The 22,733-nt window shown below is 32.4% G+C and overlaps 1 protein-coding gene across 1 annotated transcript; it reads left to right on the top strand.

Annotated features, from left to right (window-relative positions):
* Window positions 1–1,927: 1,927 nt before the first annotated feature.
* Window positions 1,928–22,727, top strand: LOC129806057 (coactosin-like protein). The gene is made up of 3 exons (XM_055854374.1): window positions 1,928–2,299; window positions 22,106–22,429; window positions 22,496–22,727. The coding sequence occupies exons 1-3, from the start codon at window positions 2,249–2,251 to the stop codon at window positions 22,607–22,609; spliced, it is 489 nt and encodes a 162-aa protein (XP_055710349.1). The 5' UTR covers window positions 1,928–2,248; the 3' UTR covers window positions 22,610–22,727.
* Window positions 22,728–22,733: the final 6 nt, after the last annotated feature.

Below are 22,733 nucleotides of genomic sequence, written 5' to 3'. Positions count from 1 at the left end.
ATAGTTTGGGTTGATCCCTGAGTGTATTGACACCAATCTTCATTTGCCGGGCTGATCCCTAATCCGATCCCTGTTCTCTGTGTCTATTTTAGGCTTTAGAAGCCGAAAAATGACGTAACGATCTAAAACGTTATTCTGAATGCACTGGGACCTCTTATCAGAATTGCAGAAACGGAAGAGAGATCCATTGAGTTTCTCTTCCAAATAGACTGTCAAATCTTCAGTATAGTCTTAGTAGAAGATAGTAGTACGGACTTGAGACCTAAAGCTTAGCCATAAGGCTAACTTTTATAATTTCTCACCATTCAAGATTTATTGGAAAAATTTAATTTAGGACTACATTATTAAGGGCAAATTATCTATTAAACTCCGAAAAACCAGTAAAATTGCTTGATATTTAGGAGTTTGAGACCTTCGGAAACTGGGTTAGACATCTACCCTGAAGATCGTTTAACTTCTCTCTCCAAAATGTATATTTTTGGGATAATAAATAATTATCTTATGCTAAATACTTTTAGATAACCAATTATACCAAGAAATTAACACGGATTAATTTATTTGAATAAGACTCATATTCGTTTAGCAGTTTAAAAAAAAACTAACTGCGTGAAACGGCCCCACCTTCCCCTACTCTTAGTGGCTTATTTCATAGCGCATATATGTTGCTCACATGAAGTATACGATTTAAGTAAAAATATCCCGTCCAGAGTATCGTTTCATTCCTAGGAGTTGTTGAGCAGTAGCTCTGTAAATATAAAGATCCTCCAGCTCTTACTGTGTTATCACACTTCCACATTAAAATTTTAATATGATTCACATTCATTGTCGCTAGTGAGAGTCCAAATGTGTAATTTGTGTGTTTGAATTATTTTATATTGAAAATTTGATCTATTTGTTAATAAAAAGGTAGACTTGACCCGCAAAATTTGATATAAATTGATTTATAGCATTAATGCGAAAAATTAATGCGATTTTCTCTTTAATTTTTTAATGTGAAAAATATTTATGCTTTAGGTAAATTTAAACTTACTTTTGCAGGCCAAGTCCACTTCTTTATCAATAAATAGAAAAACCCCAAATATTAAGTGACTCAAAGACACAAATAACATATTTGGACTCTCACAAGCGACAATTAATGTGAATCACATTAAAATTTTAATGTGCAAGTGTGATAATGCCGTTACAGCTGGAGGATCGTACAATTAAAATTTGAATTTGAAAATTTAACCGTCGTGTAAGAAGACGTTACTTCGAGTGTAACTTATCTTGCAATCATCATAAAGTTGTTTAGTGATTTCAAAAACTGATTGAAGGACTGTACGAATCAATCTATAAATATGTATTTTTCGATTGAATATCTCTGGAGGTAGTCAAGCATTTCGCCGATTATTTGAGCTTTCGTGCTTCATTCACTTTTGCGAAAAGAAACTCTTCAGCTGTATGCGTCTTCCAATTCCCTCCTTCTAATATTAATTGCTTCAATTGTGAATTTTGTGATGTTATAAAGTGCGGTGACACGATTCTTGGGCTGGACAAAAAAAAATTGTGAGATTTACGATAAGATCAGGCACAAACAAAAAGCAATTGATATCCCCAAGTACTTGGGAGAATGTATGCTCTGGGAGGAAGCGTGCAGAGAAGAAAAGACATTCCACCGTATTCAATATAAAAGAGCTATATTGTTCATCTTTCTTTTTTTTTCTTCTTGACTTGGTGGGCAAGAGATGAAGAGTCTGTTCCAGCCGCCACCCAAAAGTGAAACACAAGAGGGGCCCCCAATATAATTTTTTTTTATGATGACTCTCATGAACACAAAATAATCTCTTGGTGGACTCAAAATAATTCTCTTTTTCCCACACATATGTAATAATTTTTTTTATGAAATTGTATACTAGCACATACATTAAGTGCATGTGGATACCAACACTGGAAGAGACTTTCTGGGCTCCAAAGCCACGATCAGTTGCTTCTGATCCGCCAAGTGTACAAGGTCTTCTGCAGAGAGTTTTGGTGCTTTTATCGCCACTTCTCTTTAGTTTTTTTTTCCTTTTTTTTCCTGTCTCTCGCGAAATTTATCGCGCATTTGCCGGCTTCCCATACATTCACCCCGTTTTAATTGAGTGCGGAGAAACGAAAGAAAAGAGTTTTAGAATTCAATATCACTTAGCATCTATCTCGAGTTTAAATAAAACAGCTAACAGTGTGACTCAAATTGGATATATCGCACCATATTAACCCCGAAAAAAAAATGTCTGACGTGATAGAAATTGAACAAATTGTGGAAACAAAGCCAAAAAAGGTAAATATTTAAATTAGTTTTTCTCCAAGTTAAATTTTGCACACCATTTTGCCCGTTTAAGAACGCCATATGGCGAATTAATCATCTTGCGATCGTACTTCAACCCTGGAAAGTTTGCCATTTGGAGAAAATATTATGTGAAAAATTGTTTGTGGAATTTTGTAATTCTCAGAGATTCTCAGGGGAATTTACCACGAAAAGATGATAGAAATAATGTGGTTCTCTTTGGCAGGAAATTCCAAGAGATTGTCCAAAAACTTTACTGTTGTATTATTTTCTCTCTCTCTTGTAAATGTTAATTAAACCTCCGCATTGGATTCTCTTGCTTCTTCCACATTTTTTTCGGATGTACTCTCAGCTCAAGGTACTTGAACTACATACATCCCATTGTTTTGCTTATGCTTCAACCTTGAAGAAAAAACTTTGCGAAAAAATGAGGATAATTTGATCATTTGGCTACCAAGATATCCGAAAAGTAAAAAAAAAAATCTGCATATCGGGTAGTATTTTTGATAAAAATATGGTCAGTAAAAATGACATGTGGTCAGTATGTAGGGGGAATTGGGGCAGAAGTAAACATGGGGTATTTGTAAATACTGATATTTTTTAAATTAGTTATTACATTTCAGAAAACGAGACCTATATCAATTCATGGATATTTTAGGGATCCTTGTTTACAATTATCCTATGTTTACTACTGCCCTAGTTTCCCATAAATAAAACGTAAATCATAAATTGTAAATACGCGAAGAATAGTGAAAAATTTTGGTACGGGGAAAATGAAGAAGTTACATTTACCATAAAGGCATTTATGGTGCTATTCCAATGAAAAGTGGTTGAACTTTAACCTTGAATAATTCAAGATGACGAATTAACCGGTGAAAGGTGTCTAAGGACGAAATATTTAGCTCGACTAACTACAAAACATATCCGAAAATCATTGAAATCGCTATGGCCAATTTTTTGCAATGTTAGAATAATCTCATTTTGACGTATTTTAGGGGGATAGAGAACGCATGAAGGGGTAGGAGAAAAATAAAGAGATTAACTTTGAGATAATGTCATTTGAGGAGGGGTCATCGCAGACCGGAAGTCTATATCTCTTACCATTTAGCAGCCAGGATGGTCAGAATTTGAAAAAAAATTGGGTTGTGAAAACTGCTCTCTCTTGGAGTTCGGACGTGTGTCTTACAAATTTTTGAGGTTATGAGAAAGATGTTTCCGTTGTAAACGCATAACCTATGTCAACTAATTTATTAATTGCTTATTACAATTTGAAAATCTTTTCGCTTTTAATGGACTTTATCAAAATATAAATAAGTGATCTTATATTAAGAATAACCTGAAAAAGTGGTCAATCTTAGGTAAATAAATCTTCATAGGGGAAGTCAGGGATAGTTCGCACGCTTTTTGGAAGTTAATATTCAAGATTTTTTTTCTGGCTGAACGGTAAAATGGACAATCAATTGCGCTATACCACAAGAATCTGTGGTCTTTTAACATTCTATGCGTGCCTCATTCACTGCCGTAAAATCTGTTCTTTTTCCTGGACAGGAAAATGAAAAAAGTATGATGATTTGTGCGAACCTTGCCTGTGAAGGCAAGATTCGCACGGTGGGTTGTTAAGGTTCGTCAGTGCATTTTTCCTGGAATAACTCTTGCTCATAATTAAAAATTATTTACTGATTACTAGATTTACTAGTATAATTAGATTTACTAGATTTACTAGTTTATTTTTAGGGTAGTATTATTTCACTAAAAGAAGGTATCTAAAACAGTTTTCTTCTAATTTTTCTGAAGCACTGTTTTTCTTGCAAATTTATATCAAAAAATCGACTGAAATGTGAAACTTTCAAATATGACAACCCTAAAAATTGATCAGCTGTCTTTTCTTCATCTTTCTTTTCCTTTGTTTTCCTCTTTGAGGTTATGTTGTGATTTTAAGATGCTAGAGTAACCTGATGAGTTGGCGAGCCATAACACTTTCAGTGGTTGAACCAATACGTAGTGTAGTATTTAGGATTTTTTCGCCACTCGGAAAATAATTTTCCTCCGATGCAAAAAATATTACGTAAATATCAACCCATATTAACCCTTCATCTATTGGTGTAAGTGATTATTTCTGAAAATCAATTTAACTGTGAGACATCACACGAAATGTGAGTCATCAAAATTTGCCATTTTAGGCCATTTTTGCAATTGTGATTCTAGAACCTAGGAAAGAAGGACTAGGTTGCCTATTTTTGCGGTGAAGATGAGGTTTATGATTATCTATCTAATGCCTAAGAAATGAGGAACTAGCACTTTTCAAACAAAGAGAAAACTCGGATTGTTCGAAGGTTCGCGCGTGCGAAGCATCCCTCACTTCCCCTAACCTAATTTTTATAAAATACTTTTATAATGATTTTTTTTCAATTTGAGGACTGAACTGTTCAAAAATGGATTCTGCGGTTCATTTGGAAATATTTCAGAGGTTCAAAGTGAATTAAATCCTACAAAAGATAGTATTACATAACCTAAAATTATTATGTGCTTTAGAGATTTTAGTGTAGAAAATAGCCAAAATGTTTCGTGAAAAGTGAGCTGATATTTTACAAAACTGCTCAAGTACTAAATTGAGCTTCTAATAAAGTAAAAGACCTATTTTTAGGTTATTTTTAATTTAAAGCTTAGACAACTTTATTACTTTAATAAATTGAATTTATAGTAGGATTTTCGAGGATACGTGTTAAAATTCGATTTATTATCAGTTTACACAACAAAAGTACAAAAATCTTTCCGACATTCGGCTGATTGGGACCGAAAATGACAGATAAAAACACACACGAGAATGAAGCTTTCTTTTATTTTCATTTGTGTTTGACAGCTGTCACCCGAATATCGGAGAACTCTGTGTATATATTTTGTATCTTAATGACAAAACTCTTCACGGAAAGAATTATTTGCAAAGTGAAAATCATCTGTTTTTATTTTGAAATATATTTATACGAACAAAACTAATGTTTAGTAAACTAATTCTAAATATCTAAAAAATTAACTTTTAGTCTTCTTTCATTTTATAAAACTTTTATTCCTAGTTATTATTAATAAATAATAAGACTTTTGGAAGTCTTGAAAAGAAACAATAATTTCTGTGCTTTAAAACTAAAAAATACTTCAGAGTATGGTAGTTGCTGATGCAAGCGACGATGCAATCTTTCCTGTATTTAAAACTTTCAGTGAATATAAGTTATTTGAGCCTTTTTTGAATAGTTTTAAACTGTTTGTTTTTAATCAATACTTTCAGTAGGTTCCTTGTGCTTTAAAAAAAGTTTAGTACTGTATTTATCGTGAAAAATCGTTGTCCAACTTGTACCGGCGAATTATCCAACTTGTAACACTATGTCCAACTTATATCACTTTACTCTATAGCGATCTATGATAATCGAATCATAAAAATTTACAAACAAGCTTCAAATCACTAAGCCAAGACATACACCATTAAAGTTAATCACCCGAGCTATGAATGACGTTATCTTTTTTAGGTCAATATGTTTTGTAGGTTAAAATAAAGATTTTATTTTATTTTTGATCATCAAAGAATTGATTCGTCTCATTAATTCGTAATTGAGCTTATTGTTTCCTTTTTGACGACGGTTCGGTTTATGTCTTGGCTTAGTATTTATCGACGATCAGTGTGTTTCAGTCCTAATAATCACCTTATGAGTGCTTTTTTTTCAATTCATCTAGGCGGATTGTAAGAAACATAGAGAAAACAATGTATAACGTGCAAGCACCTTGCACTGTATCAACGTTGTCCAATTAAAGTCTACGGTAAAATTACATTTCAAGAGCAAATTTTTAAAATTACTAGTGAAAAAATGGGATGGTACACTTTACTCATGATGTAGCAGAACTCCTTGGGAGTTTTCTATGTCTCACGAACCCAAGCAACAAGAAGTCATCATCTACAACAATATAACTCTTCCAGAGATGATTGAGAGCCAAAAATTCTCAACTTCCCTAAATCATTCTCCAGACCATTCACTCTGACTTGGTGGCTTTCTCAAGACAAGAGACATCCACATTGCCAAAATATACTGGTGCTAAGGTAATTTCCTTCCAACTCCCTCCAATCTCAGGCCCGTTTTCTTCATCGAAACCATTGATCTCACTTGTTCTCCGTGGTCTCACCTTCCTTCTTCTTCATCACTTCAACCGGTTTCACATTGCAGATTTTTTTATTTTGCTCTTTTTGCCACCATTCTTTAAAAAAAATTCATTACGATATTAATGTTGGCTGAGTTTATTTTGCAGTTTAAAATTTTTACTTGCTAAAATGATCATCTTCTGTATTCGCATTTGACCCTTGTTCAATACATCTCAGTAGATTCATTTGTGTATTGAGCTACATTAATGCACTCCTGGTGTAAATCAAGAGGAAAATTCTCTGCACAATATTCAAGTTCAGTTACATCAAATTCTCAGCATTGGAGAAAAATTTTATGTCCGTTCCTTCCACTAATGACTTTTGATGATCTCATAACCTCTGGGGGCTATACAGACAGTTCTTCCACTTTTCACATTTTCATAGCCAGGTGCATGAAATAAGTAACAAGAGTTTATCTTGTGGAGGAACGTTACAAATTCTTTTCTTCCGCCTTTTTTCCGTGAAAATCATCATATCTATAGGGGAGAATGAGGCTATTTCATGATAACCAATTTTAATTTTTGAATTTTTTCCAACTTTTGAAAAAGAATAGGCATTTTGAAAGAATAGGCTCATCGAGAAATTGATAGAAAGCCTGAGTTCTCTCTAGGTTAGCCAAGAAGCAAAACAGCTGCCTTATAGAACCAAGTATTAGACAAGTCTTGTAATGCACTTTTAAAGGACTTAAAGTGAGAATTTTCTGTTGAAATTCCTATAGTAGTTCTAAAGATCTTTACTTAAAGTAATCTCAGTGATGGAACTTAGAGCGTTATAAGCAAATAAAAAGATTTTTGGTTCTATAATGCCTTACTTAGGGAATTCTACAAGACCATATTAAGAAAAAATTGCGTCTTGGGTATCCTTATACGATCTTCAGACCTGAGCTTTTCTATAAGGCTTAACTGCTCTAATTTCTTATCATTCACGATTTTTTGAAAAAAAAAAATAACTTAGGATTGGTTTATTAAAGATAAATGACCTATTACGTTTTCAAAAGGCAGAAATTTGCTCGTTATTTATGATTTTGAGAACTGAAGACTATCTGAAGCTAAAGCTGACTTCAAACTAGGGGTTTAGCCTAGTTCCCGAAGGTCTCAAAATCCTAAATAGCGGGATATTGTATTGGTTTTTGAGAACCCTATAAGTCACTATGGAAAAACCGACGTAGACAATACAATATATGGGAACCGGAAATTCGTCGGGGAATTTGGAGTTACTCCAGGAAAAACATCAACTCTTCTCAGAGCTTTCGGCTTGGTCTCCAAGCCTTCATCAGTGATCGTTCAGAGTTGATGTTTTTCCTGGAGTAACTCCAAATTCCCCGACGAATTTCCGATTCCCATATATCCTATAAGTCACTTATTTTTAAGAACCCATTTCTAAGATGAATTTTTCCAAAAAATATTGATTGATCAAAAATTAGAGTAGTTAGGCCATATGGATAAGTCTTAGGTCTGAAGCCTGTGTATATCTCAAGACAACTTTAGATAGTTAAAGCGCCGTGCAAAAACGGTCTTCAAACGTAAGGTTCATGTGAGTTTCTCTTCAGATCTGAGATCTATATACATGATCAATAACTTATTAAACAGACAAGAGATTCTTGGAGAATTGCTGAGTACGTGAGCGACAGATCGTCTGATCGTTTTACTAGATTGTTTTACTATAGATCGTTTTACTAGATTCAAGATGATAATATGTATTTTAAAATATATAATGCAGTGGTGAGCAAGAACCGTTTGAAACCGAATAAACGTCAAAATAAGTTTGTTCAGGTAACGTTTTGACCATTGATTTACAATTTTCATTTCACGTTTGTTCGTTTACAAAGGGTTCTTGCTCATCTATGATATAATGCAATGTTTTAGTTTAAAGTTTTGAGCCTGTAAGATGGGTAATTTTTCGTAGGACAGTAGGGGAAGGCTTTAAGGCTTCGCACATGCTCTGGCTCCAAATATTCCATATTTATTCCGTGTTTCTTTTGTAAATCTGACCTACAGTGTCAGCCAAAAGTTTCTTGACAAATCTATGTTCGAGAAACCAGATGGAAAAAGACGATAGAACGAAAACAGTAGTGTTTTCGAAGGTGAAAATCCGTCCGGATGCGGCAACACTATTTATGGTTGGTGGGAAATTTCCAGGATTTTCACAAAAGATCTGAATGGATGCATCAAACACTCTTCAAACATTCGTGCCCGAATGATTGAAGCAAGAGATGCTTTTATATGCTTAGGAGTTTGCATTAAAAAACGGTCATGCTGAAAAAAAATTTGAAAAAAAAAGTTTGCTTTTTAGTCGTCGAGACTCACGTAACCCCCTTAAGTGAATTTCTTCCTAGTTTTAAGGGGGGAGTGTCAATTTGGAAGCCAAAACTTAGCTGTTTTTCGCAGTTTTTTTTGGAAAAGGAAACGACCATGTTTCTTGAAAATTTTGTTAAATGTTTAGAGTACTTAAATAATTTTTTTCGAGAAAAAATATTACAAAATGGCGGACTAATTCGTAGTTTAATGAAGCGCCTCATTGCAATACTTCCTTATTTCTGGTAAATCTGGAGCTCATAATTTTTGTCTGAGAAAAAGAATTTAAAAAAATTCCAATTTTCATTAGTGTATTTCATAGTTAAACTATGAAAACTCGATTGTGAAATCGAAACTTTTTTTCAAGGTTTTTAAAAAAAATGCATTTTTTGGAACAAAATTTTAACTTTATCATGCTGTAAAAAAATCGGAAAAAAACAATTCTTTTAGTTCAGCTAAAAGAGAATTTAATGCTGAAAAGAATAAGCTTATTTATATTCATTTCATTCGGTCCATAGGCTTTTCTTAATCTTCTCCGCAAATTCGGCAAAATTTTAAAAGTTTTGGATGTGCGTTCGAGCGGATGGAAATCTGCTCGGCGATCATGCGCTTTCGGCTCTGCATCTTCGAAAATATTTCGAATAAACTACTGAAATATTTATGGTATATTCTTAAATAGTTTATCTATCGATTTAAACAATAAAAAATATAAAATACTGTTACGATTCTGATGGGGCAATCTCCAACCCGTCACAATCGAATGCCAGGAACGTCGACCAGTAGACCCAAGGAACTATCTCAACTCTCAATCAATAAATCGTGTATTAAGTTTAATTCATTTATTTAACTATTTCATGATTTATTTTAATTCACTGGATAACTTCTTCCAATAAATTGGGGGCTTCCTGCCCTTGATTTTTCCAAAGCGGCCTTAAGCTTCCTCCTTCTGTCTCCGCCGGCTGGCTTGAGATTTCACCACTTTCCCGTAGAAGATTGGGTACTGGGGGCACTCCTCACACTCCGCTGGCCCGACTAGAGGCTCTCTGGGAGCCTCCGGTATTCCCTGAGGTTTATCTTCCGCCAATTTGGTGCAGTCTTCTCCAAACAAAGATCGGGGCTGTACTGCCACACAATCTTCACAGAGTTTGGATCTCTGTACTCTTTTACTCCTGAGGGAGAGAGTGATTAATTACCAATACTCTTTTGCTCGTGATAACGGGGCCTTATTCAGCCTCACACTATCGATAACAGAGGAGAAAGAGGAGGCAACAAATTCACCAACACTCTCCTTCTCTCGCCTAAGGGAACGGGGTAATAATTTTACCAACACACTCCTGTATTGGGATAACGGGGCCCCGAAAGCCACACACTATCTTAAGAGGGGGCAACGAATTTTGCCAGCACACTCTTCCTAACTCTCTCCTGAGTAATAATTTGACGGGGCGAGAACGGGGCGACAAATTGGCCTCACACTCTCTCCAACACACTCCTGGGAAAGGATGGGAGGGGGATTAGAACGGGGCGAATATTTTGCCTCACACTCTGGTGCATCAAAAAATAGTCTTCAGAAAGACTGGAGTAATTGATTCCTATGCTTTTCGCACTGAAGTCAATTCTGTCGATTCAAATTTTGGCCTTCCCCTTTAGGCCCCATATATTTGTGGTGCTCGCATGAATTTTAGCTTAAGATAAAGAAACTTTATCTTGAGCTAAAATTAATTATTTCTCCAACAATTTCAGGTGGATAACAATTCTCCCTGCATTGCTTTTCCACCTGTTAGCAAGCAGCATCCCTACTCTCCTATTTGGCGCGAATAATTATAATAAAATTAATTATTCGCAACAATACTTTTTACCTTTTAATTGACACATTCCCTCTTAAGTTCATAGTTTCAATTTAAGCTGAAAGAAGGTGGTTTTTCTTTAATTATTTTGAGATTTTGACTTTTATGTCCTGTGGAGTTTTTCACTACTTTGCATTAAAGTTTGATCACCAACGCTAAAACGGCGTCATTTCATTAGAGTAATTTTTTATTTTTCATAGGTTTCATTTTTCATTAAAGTCATTTCGAATTTATGTTCATTATGTTCATTCATGTTCAACAAATTTACTTATTATTTCTCAATTCAACGAATAACGAATAAATGATAAATATACCGTAATAAAATTCTTACTGTATGAGGTCTTTTTTAGTGCTTTTGTCAGGGCCCTCTTGACATTTCATTTTTCCATACGTTTTTGCATAGAGACACTGAAGACTAATGGCAAGTTTTTTCTTAAAGAGAATTGACTTATCAGTGTGATATATTTCGAAATCGTGCATTAAAAGCTATTTAAAAATACATATTCCATAATGTCCGCCGAAATATTACAAGAACTGCGAGCAAATTTGTTTAAGTCGCTGTGCAATATCTGCAAAATTTTTACAAGGAAAAGTGAAAAATAGCTTCACTTTTTAGGGCCCCTGGCTTTTGTTGATATAAAAGATTGATATTTCAGAAGAAGGCTGATCTTCGCTTTTTCGAACTGGATTAATTTTCAAGAATGCAATTTAAAAAATCTATAAAGTGTGCATTTAATAACCGATTGAGACAAATTTGGGTTTATTTGAAAGGTCTTTGAATTCTGAATAAGTTTAATTTGGCTTTAATCGATTGTAAACAATTGAACTTATCCGGATTCATTAATCTATTAGCTTTAAGTAGATTTTGAAATGATTTTTGAATCTGTATCTTATTTATTTTAGTTTTCTTTATTATTGAGAACTATTCAAAATAATTAATACTATTTTATTATCCTTTCGTAAGACCAATACCAAATTCATCATGACCAGCCCTACTGTCCCCTATGTTTGTAGAAAGGAAGACATGACCAAGTTTTATTTTAACTTTTCTTCGGTACCCTCCTGCGGCATTTTATCTTTGTCCAAAGTGTTGGCTTTATAAAAAGCCACTCAAAGTCTTAGTCACTTATTGCAATAAAATACTCGTGACTCATATAAAAAAGACTTGTATGGATTTCAGTTGAAATTTCACACTCAGTCCCCATATATTTTGTGGAAAAAGAGTCACTTCCAAAATAGGAAAATCTTAATGGGTCTCTTTAAAAGTTGACGAACATCTCTGAAAATAATATCACAGCAAATTTTTCGCATATTTCTACTGCAAAGAAAAGATCTTATCTTTCTCCATTTGAGATTGCAGAAAAAAATTCGCGAAAATACCAGAAAAAAAATACTGTTATCCTCCTTATTATCGTCAACAGATGTTAAAGGAGAAAATAAATTCATTACACACAAACTCTAATGAAGTCCGAAAGAACTAGCAAATATGTTGAAAAAAATTCTCAAGCAAAACCATTAATGTTCTAAATTCAATTAGCGATAATATCGTAAATGTCCATTTTCTTTAGTTGACTCAATAAATTATTCACGAGTTTGTGGTAGAAAGTAACACACAAAAAACACAGGTTATCTCAATTTTTTTCTATTTGGAATGAAGCAAAAATGTACCCATGAATGCCTTGAACTTGGTAGAATAAATATTTTAGATGGGAAGAAGTAGAAGGGAAGATAGGAATCAAGGTAAGGGACTTGTGCGATAAGTACTTGATGACCCCCTTGGAACTTTTGATTTATTCAAATGATTTGCATAATTTAATAGAAGGGTTTAATAAATATTAACACACAATTGAGAGAGAAATTCTCCTTGACATAGATCACTTCAGTGTACCTCAAGGTCATTATCATGGAACGTGCAATGACCGCTTTTGACCTTCGAAGTGATTACACGGTGAATCTGGATGGATGAACCTTTGCAAAAACACTCAATTGAAGAGGGGTTATGGTTAAAACGATTATAGAACAGGTTAAAGTAGGGAAGACCCCAATTGGTCTTAAACTTAGGTCAGGTTTGACTAAATGTGCTCTTCTTATTATTTATTTGTGGCTCTTGAATTAAATTTAGAAGTATTGTTCATAGATTTTATTTATTTATTTTATTTTATTTAATAATAACCATGCTTTTGAGCTAGTGCTCCTGAAAGCAGAAGAAAAAGGTAAAGAATACATTTATTAAGATAGGTATAAAGATAAAGATTTGTCAGAAAGCAATGCTTGCGTCCACCGCCGTCTTAGCGTTGGTGACCAACCTCCAGAGCCAAACCGTGGAAATGCTCTTTCTCAGGTTGTATAAGTCATCTGCATCATTTGAAAGAAAAAAAAGTCTTTCTGACATGATTAGATGATACATTTAAGAAAAAAAAACTAATTTTCCGTTGATGCGGATGAATTTTCCCTTGCTTTTCGTAAGGTTTTCTTCAATAAATTCAAGCTGTTAAGGACGGTTTTTGCTTTCCGGAGTAGATCTAAGCCTTAATTGATCAATAACTGACCATCCTTAAGAATTAAAAGAAATTAAAATTTACGAAAAGCTAGGGGCAATGTCACCCTCATCTACGGTAATTTAAATTTGTTAATTTCAACTTGAAGCACTAAATAAAAATAATAAATAATAGTAAAAAGTAAAATAATAATAATAATAAATAGTAAATAATAAAAATATTAAAATACTTATAAAAAGAATTCAAATAAAGAGCTTCATAAAGATTTTTTATGACTTTAGATTTTTAAATTAATAAAATATATTATATTTTAGCGAAGTGTTTTAAAAATATTTTTACAGAGACTTTTTCTTTTTGGTTCCTGAAATTTAATTCTAGTAAAAACAGTTATAAATTACAAGCCAGGCCCAGAGATACAAAATATTATAATAAAAAGTTTTTTACATGGGGTAATTCATTTCCATTTTTACTGACAAGAGTTTATCGTTGGTTTCTTGGGTTTCGCAATACAATTTTTGTGTTTCTCAGGTTTCGCGAAGATTTTCTTAGACAACTAACAAAGGTGTCTCAATATGAGTAACCCCTTGTTTTATTATTAATTTTATTAGTAAAATAATTAACTTTTACTATTATGCATTCATAACCCTAATTCTGATCTCTTCACAATGTGAACATTTTTGTAGAATCCTAAGTATTTTCATGAGAACAAATGGTATATTTGATCTTATAATTTTTTTTTTTAATATCTCAGTTAAGGGGTTACATGGGTCACAAAGATTAAAATATTATATATCTTTTTAATATTTTTTTAAAATAACATTAAATACACTGGTAAAAATAAAAGGGTCAAATTGACCCTTTTCAACAAAAATGGATCATATTTGATCCTTTGAAAGGTTCACTTGAATCTTTTGAAATTTTGTAGGCACATTTATCCAGATAGATTATGTTTTATCGTAAATTTATTACTCCTATCATATTTCTCTCATCTGAGCGAACACCAAAGATGACTTTTTCATTATTTTTATTCGTTTATTCCGGAGTTAAATAGGTGTCAAAACAGTGACCCTTTTATTTTTATCAGTGTACAGTGGTGGCCAAAATAATAGAACAACTTTGTAAAGCTTTTTTTATTTTAATTTTAGTATCTTTTCCTAACTTGTTGCCATAACTTTGATGTAGAAATCTTCAATTTATTAAAATCGTAGAATAAAAGTTGTTTTGTCCGCTAGAGGTCTCTATATTACACAGAATATATAAATACTGAAATTCAATTCGGACAATAAAATAGGAAAATTGTCATTTATAGTTTCTAAATATAGCTTTAGTTCCACTTATTCGATTTATTTGTTACATTCATTTATTTAAATGAAAGTGGTCCTATTACGTTGTTAAATTGACACATTCTGTAAAAAATAGAGACCTCTTGCGGCTAAAACAATATGTATTCGACGTAATTATTTGTAAGGTAATTATTTGAACATTTTTACATTAAAATTATTTGAACAAATTGGAATAAAAAAATACAGAAGAAAAAATAATGGTTTTTGCAGAGGTGGTCCTATTATTTTGACCACCATTTTATATTTAATTCAAGTTCTATGTGCATAAAAAGAAACATTTTGAAAAATTTTAAAAATTCTGCCGTTGCGGGGTCTTATTTGCGGAGAATTTTTTTCAAAAAAACTTATTTTTCCGTTATAACGATTACTCAAAATACATTAATCGGAATTAAAAAAAAACAAAATATTTTCTTTTAGCAGATTATTTAAAGTCATACTTTAACCCTTTAACGAAGATTTCTTGCTTGCTTGATTGCAATAAAAATGACTTTTTTATGGATAAAAAATTCCCCCAAAAATACCAATTTTATTTTTTCAAAAAGCATTTTTCAAATACGAGTTTAATGCATGTACTGTTGAGAAATATTTTAGTTTTTGACTTTTAATGAATAAACACTGAGTAGGGGAAAGTTCCCATGCTTTGCACAGTCCCAAGCTTTACTATTACTAAATTTTTCCTATGTTTTTGAATAAATACGACTCCGCAATATATTTTAAAAACAAGACACTTTCCCCTAGTTTTTAAAATATAGAAGATATAAGTCACATTTATTGAAAAACATACGAAAAATTTAGCTTTGCGAAGCTTTGGGCCGTGTAAAGCATGGGCACTTTCCCCTAACCGTGATTACAGAAAATTATTTCTTCTTTTTCAAAAAGGTTTTTTTTTAAATTTCAAAAAATATAGTATTAAAGTTCTATTTTTATGTGTTTTAAGGGCTTAAAGTAAATAAATTTTAATGATGTTCCAAAAATTTTATAGAAAATATTGTATTTTTTAAGTCTTCTCGTGACTCACGCTACTCCTAAAACAACATTTGGAAGTTTATTTCTAAACCGATTTTGTCAAATTTGAATTTGAAGTGTGCAATAAATCGGTTATGTAATTGAAAATCATTTAAGAGATATCAATTCTCAGTCTTTAACCTTTTAACTCAATGCAAAATATATCATGTAATTTCTAATTTTTTTAATAATTAGAAATATGTCACTTTCCACGATGAGTTCTTTTAGATTTGTGTCCACTATACTTTGTCTTCGTCACCACATAAAATACTCATAAATCCATTGACATGATTTTGTGAAACATTGTCTCGGAAATCACAGTTTTCTTAACACTCAAGCCTAACACTGAAAAAGTTGTGAAGATGCACAAGAACCAGCAACACACCAAGTGTTTTAATAATATATTTTTAATGCAAAATATACCCAACCAACATGTATTTCTGCAACATAAATGCAACAATATCAAAGACATTTTTTAGAGACGCATCTCCCAGCATCCCCAGCATAATGTGTTGCCCATTGAGACGCATTTTATCACATCATCTCCATTTGAGGTGAAACTAGATATAGATGAATGACCACACGTGCTGGGGTATCAACAAGTCGAAAGTCATTATAAGACATAAATTTTACAGGTTTTATATATTTATTATGAAGAACACGATATTTATTGTGGTATTCTGTTAGATTTCCCCGTGAATTCATCAATACACTTGTTTTCCGCAAAATTTATGGGAGCCATTTGCGGCATATTGTGTGCATTTTGCGAATCTGCATTAGGAAGCCTTATCGGTACCACTTGGAATACTAATACTGATTTATTGTTAATAATTTTATGATTGAGATGTTTCACTGCTGCACAGTTACATTTTGTACTAAATTGATGGAGTGGTAGATTAAATTTCTTAAGATACGCACAATTGGTTTGTATTTGCCCATGTGTTTTCATTCATTGAATACTAATACAAAAATTTTACTAAAATTTACTATTTTAAAGCCTTTTTGGTTTTAAATCAAATTTAAAAAAAGAGAGTTACACAGTAATCTACAAAACAGTCGTAACAGGTACCAACATAAAGACAAATCGATTATGCAGAAGCACTTGAGTATGTTAATGTAAAAAAAACACGTTTATTTTTAAATGAAATATCATCATAATGCAATATATCTTGCAGAAGAGTGGTAAAAACTAGTGAATAATAAAAAAAATATTATGGGAGAATGATGCGGGTAATAACCCAACGATTCGGGGAACAATCCCGATCTCCTTATAAGCTTAGTACTAAGGTTTAGTACATGATATTCGCTGTCTTAATTGATTTTCTGGGCAAAATTTGTAAATGGCTTATTCAATGTTCATTTCAGCATTCTGGATGAAAGATGAAAATATGAAAGATGAAATCTTTCCTGAACATTTTCTTTTAGTACATGACTGTTCTCATTGGGTTGGTTCCTATAACTCCTGTCTGATATTTCTGTAATACTACGAGGACTAGATAAACAGCCATGACAGGACCCAACACAAAGGAAAGTCGATAATGCAGAAGGACATCAGAGTATTTTTGTACTAAAAGAAATGTTTAAGAGAAAGATTTTTTTTCATTGTAATGCCACTATAAGTAAATATTTTGGTAAACTACGGATGCTAAAAATTGATTTTTGTAATCATTCTTAGTTCAATTCAATTTTTTTTCTTTCTGTTCATGTTTAGTTCTTTGATTTTTGAGCAAAATTTTATTGTTCGAATTTAATAAAATCAATTATTTAATTGATTTTTACACTCACTTTTAGTACTAAGTGTCTAAGCAGATATTTTGCTAAACCGTAATTTCTTATTTTCTGAACTTGGTGGGCTCAGACGGCTTATACAACTTGCGAAAGAACATTTCCATTGTTTGGTTCTGGAGGTCAGTTACCAACGCTAAGACGGTGGTGGAATTTAACTGTTTCTTCAATTGCTTAATGGTGCTATTCGAATGAAGAAAAAATGATCATGTTTTTTTAGCACATTACTGTTTTCAAGTACTAAAAGAGACTATGCAACGCTTTCACCCGATAACAATGCCATCTGACGTTCAGTCAGTGCAACCTCAAATTTTACATTTTGAACTCAACCGTCATTCAAATTTGAGGAGTTCAAATTTAAGGAACTCTCGACTGTAGTAAGTTACATAATCAAAAAATTCACTTCGCTCTTGGAATAACGGTCAAAAATCACCTTTTCAGTAAACCTTGTTATTTATCTAACAAATCTTTAGAAAATTATCAAGAAAATTAGGATGACTCTATTATTTTTGCAGCCACTGTATCCTCTTCATTGAAGATTATTTGACTTTCAAGAGACATCATTGACCGAATGGCTTTCTGTGCTGCTTTGGAGGAGTTGAATGGCCCATTTGATGGGAAGTTCTTTGTGTCTTGAGAATTTTGCAGGATCTTTCACCCTTTTACTCCATCCTCACTCTCACAATGAGGTTAATTTTAGATCTGTTCAGTGAATCATACTCGACTTTCATCTTCATTCTCACTTTTTATTTTTTTATTTTCTCCTTCTCATGCTTAAGTTCCTCATCAGTTAAGATTGCAGATCACACGCCCATGAAAACTAGCTGGAAATAATGGAAAATGAGACGGCAAAATGACTAAATTGGAGAAAGAAAACCTCAAATTATTTGGGGTAATAGTAAAAAAAGGCAAAAAATAGATTTTTACGGCATTTATAGATTTTCATGGGGAGTGTTCTATATTCTATCGCGCGATGTTGTAACGTTTTTATCTCATCAAAAGGTGCTAAAGGAAATTCATACAAGTGGGGAAATTTGCTGAAATATAATCTTATCGAGGAAATTTTTTTTTATTATTCTCCCCACCTTCCTTTCCGCAAGCAATTAAAAATAAAATTATGTAGACTACGAAGAAAAAGAGTTTACGAGGAGAGAGAGAGAAAAGAGGATTAAATTGTCAGTAAATAAGTCTTTTCTTTTCTTTTTTTTTCAAAAAAGCAAAAGTTTCTCTTAAATTTTTTTTGAGAGAATCTTTTCGTCAAATCAATTATGATTTCTTTTATCTTTTCCCTCGATGCCGCAATTGACGATCAAATTGACTGTTGCCAAGAGAAATTGTAGGGAAAGTCCCATGAAAATTTTGCGATAAGGGGTAATATTTTATGATAATTGCAGGGAAATAAAGAGAATTCTCGCAATTTGCATCAACTGATGTTACCGTCCCTCCGTTTCCGATTCTTTGTTGTCTGTGCCATATAAATCTCAAAATAGAATATGGAAAAAAGAGCCTGGTTGGAGAGTTCATGGGGAAAATATTAACCGGGACAAGTTTGTTGGACATGCAAGAGTCAACGTCTTATCGTTTTCCAACTCGACAGATTTTATCAGTCGTGGAAGAAAGTTATTAGACAGAACGTTGATAGAAGTACTTCAAAAGCTCATTCTGTACACAAATTTTAAAAATGAGAAATGTTTGTTTAAGTGTTTTTAATTGTATGAAAGAGCTATTTATAAATAATGAATTATATCATTTTCCGGCTCAATTATATCATCTTTCACGTAACTAGTAGGGGAAAGCGGGGAAAGCGCGCTACATTCGGACTGACTGAAGCTTCGGACAACTCAATTTGAATAATTTTGAGGCATTAGACTAGCTATTAAAAATGAGTTGTTCGAAGCTTGTGTCGTTTGAAAGTAGGGGGAAGTGGGGCAGCTTTGAATATGGGGCAGTTTTGAAATTGGGATTTTTCTCCTGTATTAAAATAAAATTGAGCCGTATCATGATAAAATTTAGCTGCACAGATTGAGAAGCTAAATTACACTATGATATGGCTCAGTTCCACTTAAACATAGGAGAAAAATTTCAGTTTCAAAGTAGCCCCATATTCTCAGATGTCCCCCACTTCAACTATCGTGTACTAAATTAAAGCTACATTCGTTATATTTTTTTAAAAATATTTTCTAAAAGTAGTGCAGATAACGATTAGATAGCTAATTTTCAAGTTCATTACTACAAATTTATTTTAGTACATGTACTAAAAATATATACAAAAAATTTAGAAAGGAAAGAATACTAGAATTCTTTCATTTCTCTACATCAGAGGCGTGCAAGAACCGTCAAAACGTTACCTGAATAAACCTATTTTGACGATTATTCAGTTTCAAACGGTTCCTGCACACCCCTGCTCTACATCATTTAGAGCTGCTTTCAATTATTTCTAATTAATTTGTTAGTATAAATCCCTCAATAAGAATTGTTCAGGGAATTAAAAAGTCTTTCATTTAGTACACATTTAAAATTTAAAACAAAATTCAATTTTAAATAAATTCATTTATGAGAAGCTCTAGATAATGTAGAGAAATGAAAAAAAAATCTAGTATTCTTTGTTTCTTGTAAAAATGTGTTTTTAGCGAAATTTCCAAAATTTTTGTACATATTTTAGTACATGTGCTAAACTAAATTTGCAGTAAAAAAATTAGTTATCAAATCTTTTTTACTACAAATTTATTTTAGCACATGTACTAAAAAATGTACAATAAATTTAGAAATTTCCCTGAAAACAGGTCTTTGCGAGAAACAAAGAATACTAGAATTTCTTTTCACTACTCTACATTGTTTAGACCCGGCTCTTAAATGATTTTATTTAAAATAGAATTTTGTTCTAAACTTTAAATGTGTACTAAAAATGAAAATTTTCTTATTCCTCTAACAATTTTTGAATATTCGTATACTGAGGGATTTATGCATACTATCAAATCAATTACAAATAATTGAAAATAATGAAAGTTTATAAAGAAAATGTAGGGGGGGGGGCGTGTATGAGTCAAGCACACTTATGTACTAAAAAGTTAATTAACATTATAAAATTCTAAATGTCACCGAAGATAGTAAGACTAGATTTAGTCATTCGCAAAATTAATTAATTTGAATATCACATTTAATTTTAATAAAGTAATTTTTAGTACTTTGTACCAAATATTGTTATTATTTTTTTTACTCAATTAAGAATTGGTTCAGATATGGGGTACGCCTCACATATTTGGATTTAATACAATATTGAAAGCAACAAAATTAAAGAAATATGCAGAGATGTATTTTTAGTACTTTGATGTACTAAAAATAATTAACAAAAATTTTGAAATCTTGTCGTAGATGAATAAGTGGATCAATCTTTAAAATACTTTAAACAAAAAAAAAGGATTTCAGTGGATCGAAATTTAAGTAAATTTATTAAATGATATTTAATAAACAAACTTTTAAGAAAAAAATTTTAAAATAAATGTATATTGAAACCTATTCAATTCAAAGTCAATCAAAGTATTTTATAATTTCCAATGGTTAAGAATGTTAGAATAAGAAAATGCATTTGTCACGGCACAGGTTCTTAAATTTGTACTAAAAGTAAGATACAGATTTAAATACAGAATATTCACGATTGATTTATTTTTAGATTAGAAATACACAAAAAATACTATTCACTCTTTGTTGTAGTGCTAAAAATTTAGTACTTCAAATTAAATTTAGAAATTATGAGACATTTTAATAATTTTCTTGTAGAAAAATCTAAGTTTGAAGTCTTGATCAAAATCTAATATTCAATTGGAAAATAAATAACATGTTAAAATTGAAGCTTGAAGTTTGTATTTTAGCACATAGGAGTACTAAACAATAATGTGATTAAATAAAAAGCGTGAATCATAGCATAACCATTCCTTAATTCGTATTTGTGACTGATTCAAGAATTATTGAGATTTTTAACTTTCTCATGTTGTACTAAACGTTAAGAATGTCCAGAAGAAAGTCATCAAAAAATATACAATAGTGATTAAAATTGTATTTAATTGGTTATTAGGGGGATTCTGTAATAATATGACAATGTCATATGACAAATGTTCGTGGTAATTCGGAAGCAGAACAATATTAACTCTTTCGTCTCTTTTGGGACTGTAGTACCCAAAGAAGCATATGCATCTTCTATCAAAAACAATGTTTTTTTTAATTATTCAGAACTGATAAAAATCCGATTCTTGTGGATGATTACAAACTATAAGGATGTCCAAATGTAAGATATTTTTTGTAGGACTTCAATTAATTTCTGAGCTTAGATATTTTTGAGTAAAAATTGTGAAATTGGCTTGCAGCATATGCTGCGGTCCGGAAAGAGTTAAAGCATAGTGGGAATCGAAAGGTGTATGGTTGCAATCTCTATGAAGCTCTTAGTAACTGATATGAATTGGATTTTCGACTAGTTCTTCCGAATTTATCACAATGTTTTTTATTTGTCATATGACATTGTCAGACTGTTACAATATTTCCCTTCAGGAAAAGTATTAGATGAATAATCAAATTAATTTTCGAATTTAGAAATATTCATTGTTTTTAGTACACAATAGCAAAATTAATTACAAAGGTGTTCTAAATCAAATTTGGGATACCAAGATGACACACAGCTTCTTAGTTTTTTATCTTTTTACTAAGAAATGACCATTTTTACAAAGCCTTTATTTAGTACATCCCTGTGCTACATTTTAAAGTGTCTGTACTAAAATCTCTGAGGAATGTCAAAGCTCTTTTAATGCCTAAAAACCCTTAAAACTAATGCTAAACTTTTTTTTTTTAAATTTCCAGATGCCAATGTCAACATCCCTGGACAAGGAGTCAATCCGCGAGGCGTATGAGGATGTTCGATCAGACCTGACCGAGAGTGACTGGTGCGTCTTTAAATACGACGGTGCTCGAATCATCCACACGGGATCTGGCACGGACTTTGACGAGTTCAAGAGCCAATTCACGGACAGTGAGCGTGCCTTTGGCTACCTCCGTGTCCAGATGGGCGATGAGATGTCCAAGAGGCGCAAATTCCTCTTACTCACATGGATCGGACCCAATGTAGGCGTCCTGCAGCGTGCCAAAATGTCCACAGACAAGGCAATCATCAAAGATGTGATCAATGTAAGACACCTCCTTGGCTGATTACCTGAACTCTGACCCTGAAACATTTTTTTTTGATTTTTTCAGAACTTTGCCGTGGAGCTCCAGGCAGAGTCCCAATCGGATTTGGACCTTGACCTCTTTAGGGATGCCCTCAATCGGGCCGGGGGTGCAAATTATGGTACCGGAATCCGCAATTAAATCCGCCAACGGTCGAGTCATTTTACGCCTCTATCTTAAATGCTTTTGTGTAGTATTAATTTGTATAATTTTGACGCCGAAATTTGTGAATGTTCAATAAAGTGTAATTTTAAATGAGGCCATC

Source organism: Phlebotomus papatasi, chromosome 3 (assembly GCF_024763615.1).
Source record: "Phlebotomus papatasi isolate M1 chromosome 3, Ppap_2.1, whole genome shotgun sequence".
Classification (NCBI taxonomy): Eukaryota; Metazoa; Arthropoda; class Insecta; order Diptera; family Psychodidae; genus Phlebotomus; species Phlebotomus papatasi.
Note: the sequence above shows the minus strand (reverse complement) of the source record. Positions and strands in the feature narration are given on the sequence as shown.

Coding starts and splice junctions, on each gene's coding strand:
- LOC129806057 (XM_055854374.1), top strand. CDS start 2,249: ATGTCTGACGTGATAGAAATTGAACAAATTGTGGAAACAAAGCCAAAA. Junction 2,300..22,105: donor TGGAAACAAAGCCAAAAAAG/GTAAATATTTAA, acceptor TTAAATTTCCAG/ATGCCAATGTCAACATCCCT. Junction 22,430..22,495: donor TCATCAAAGATGTGATCAAT/GTAAGACACCTC, acceptor TGATTTTTTCAG/AACTTTGCCGTGGAGCTCCA.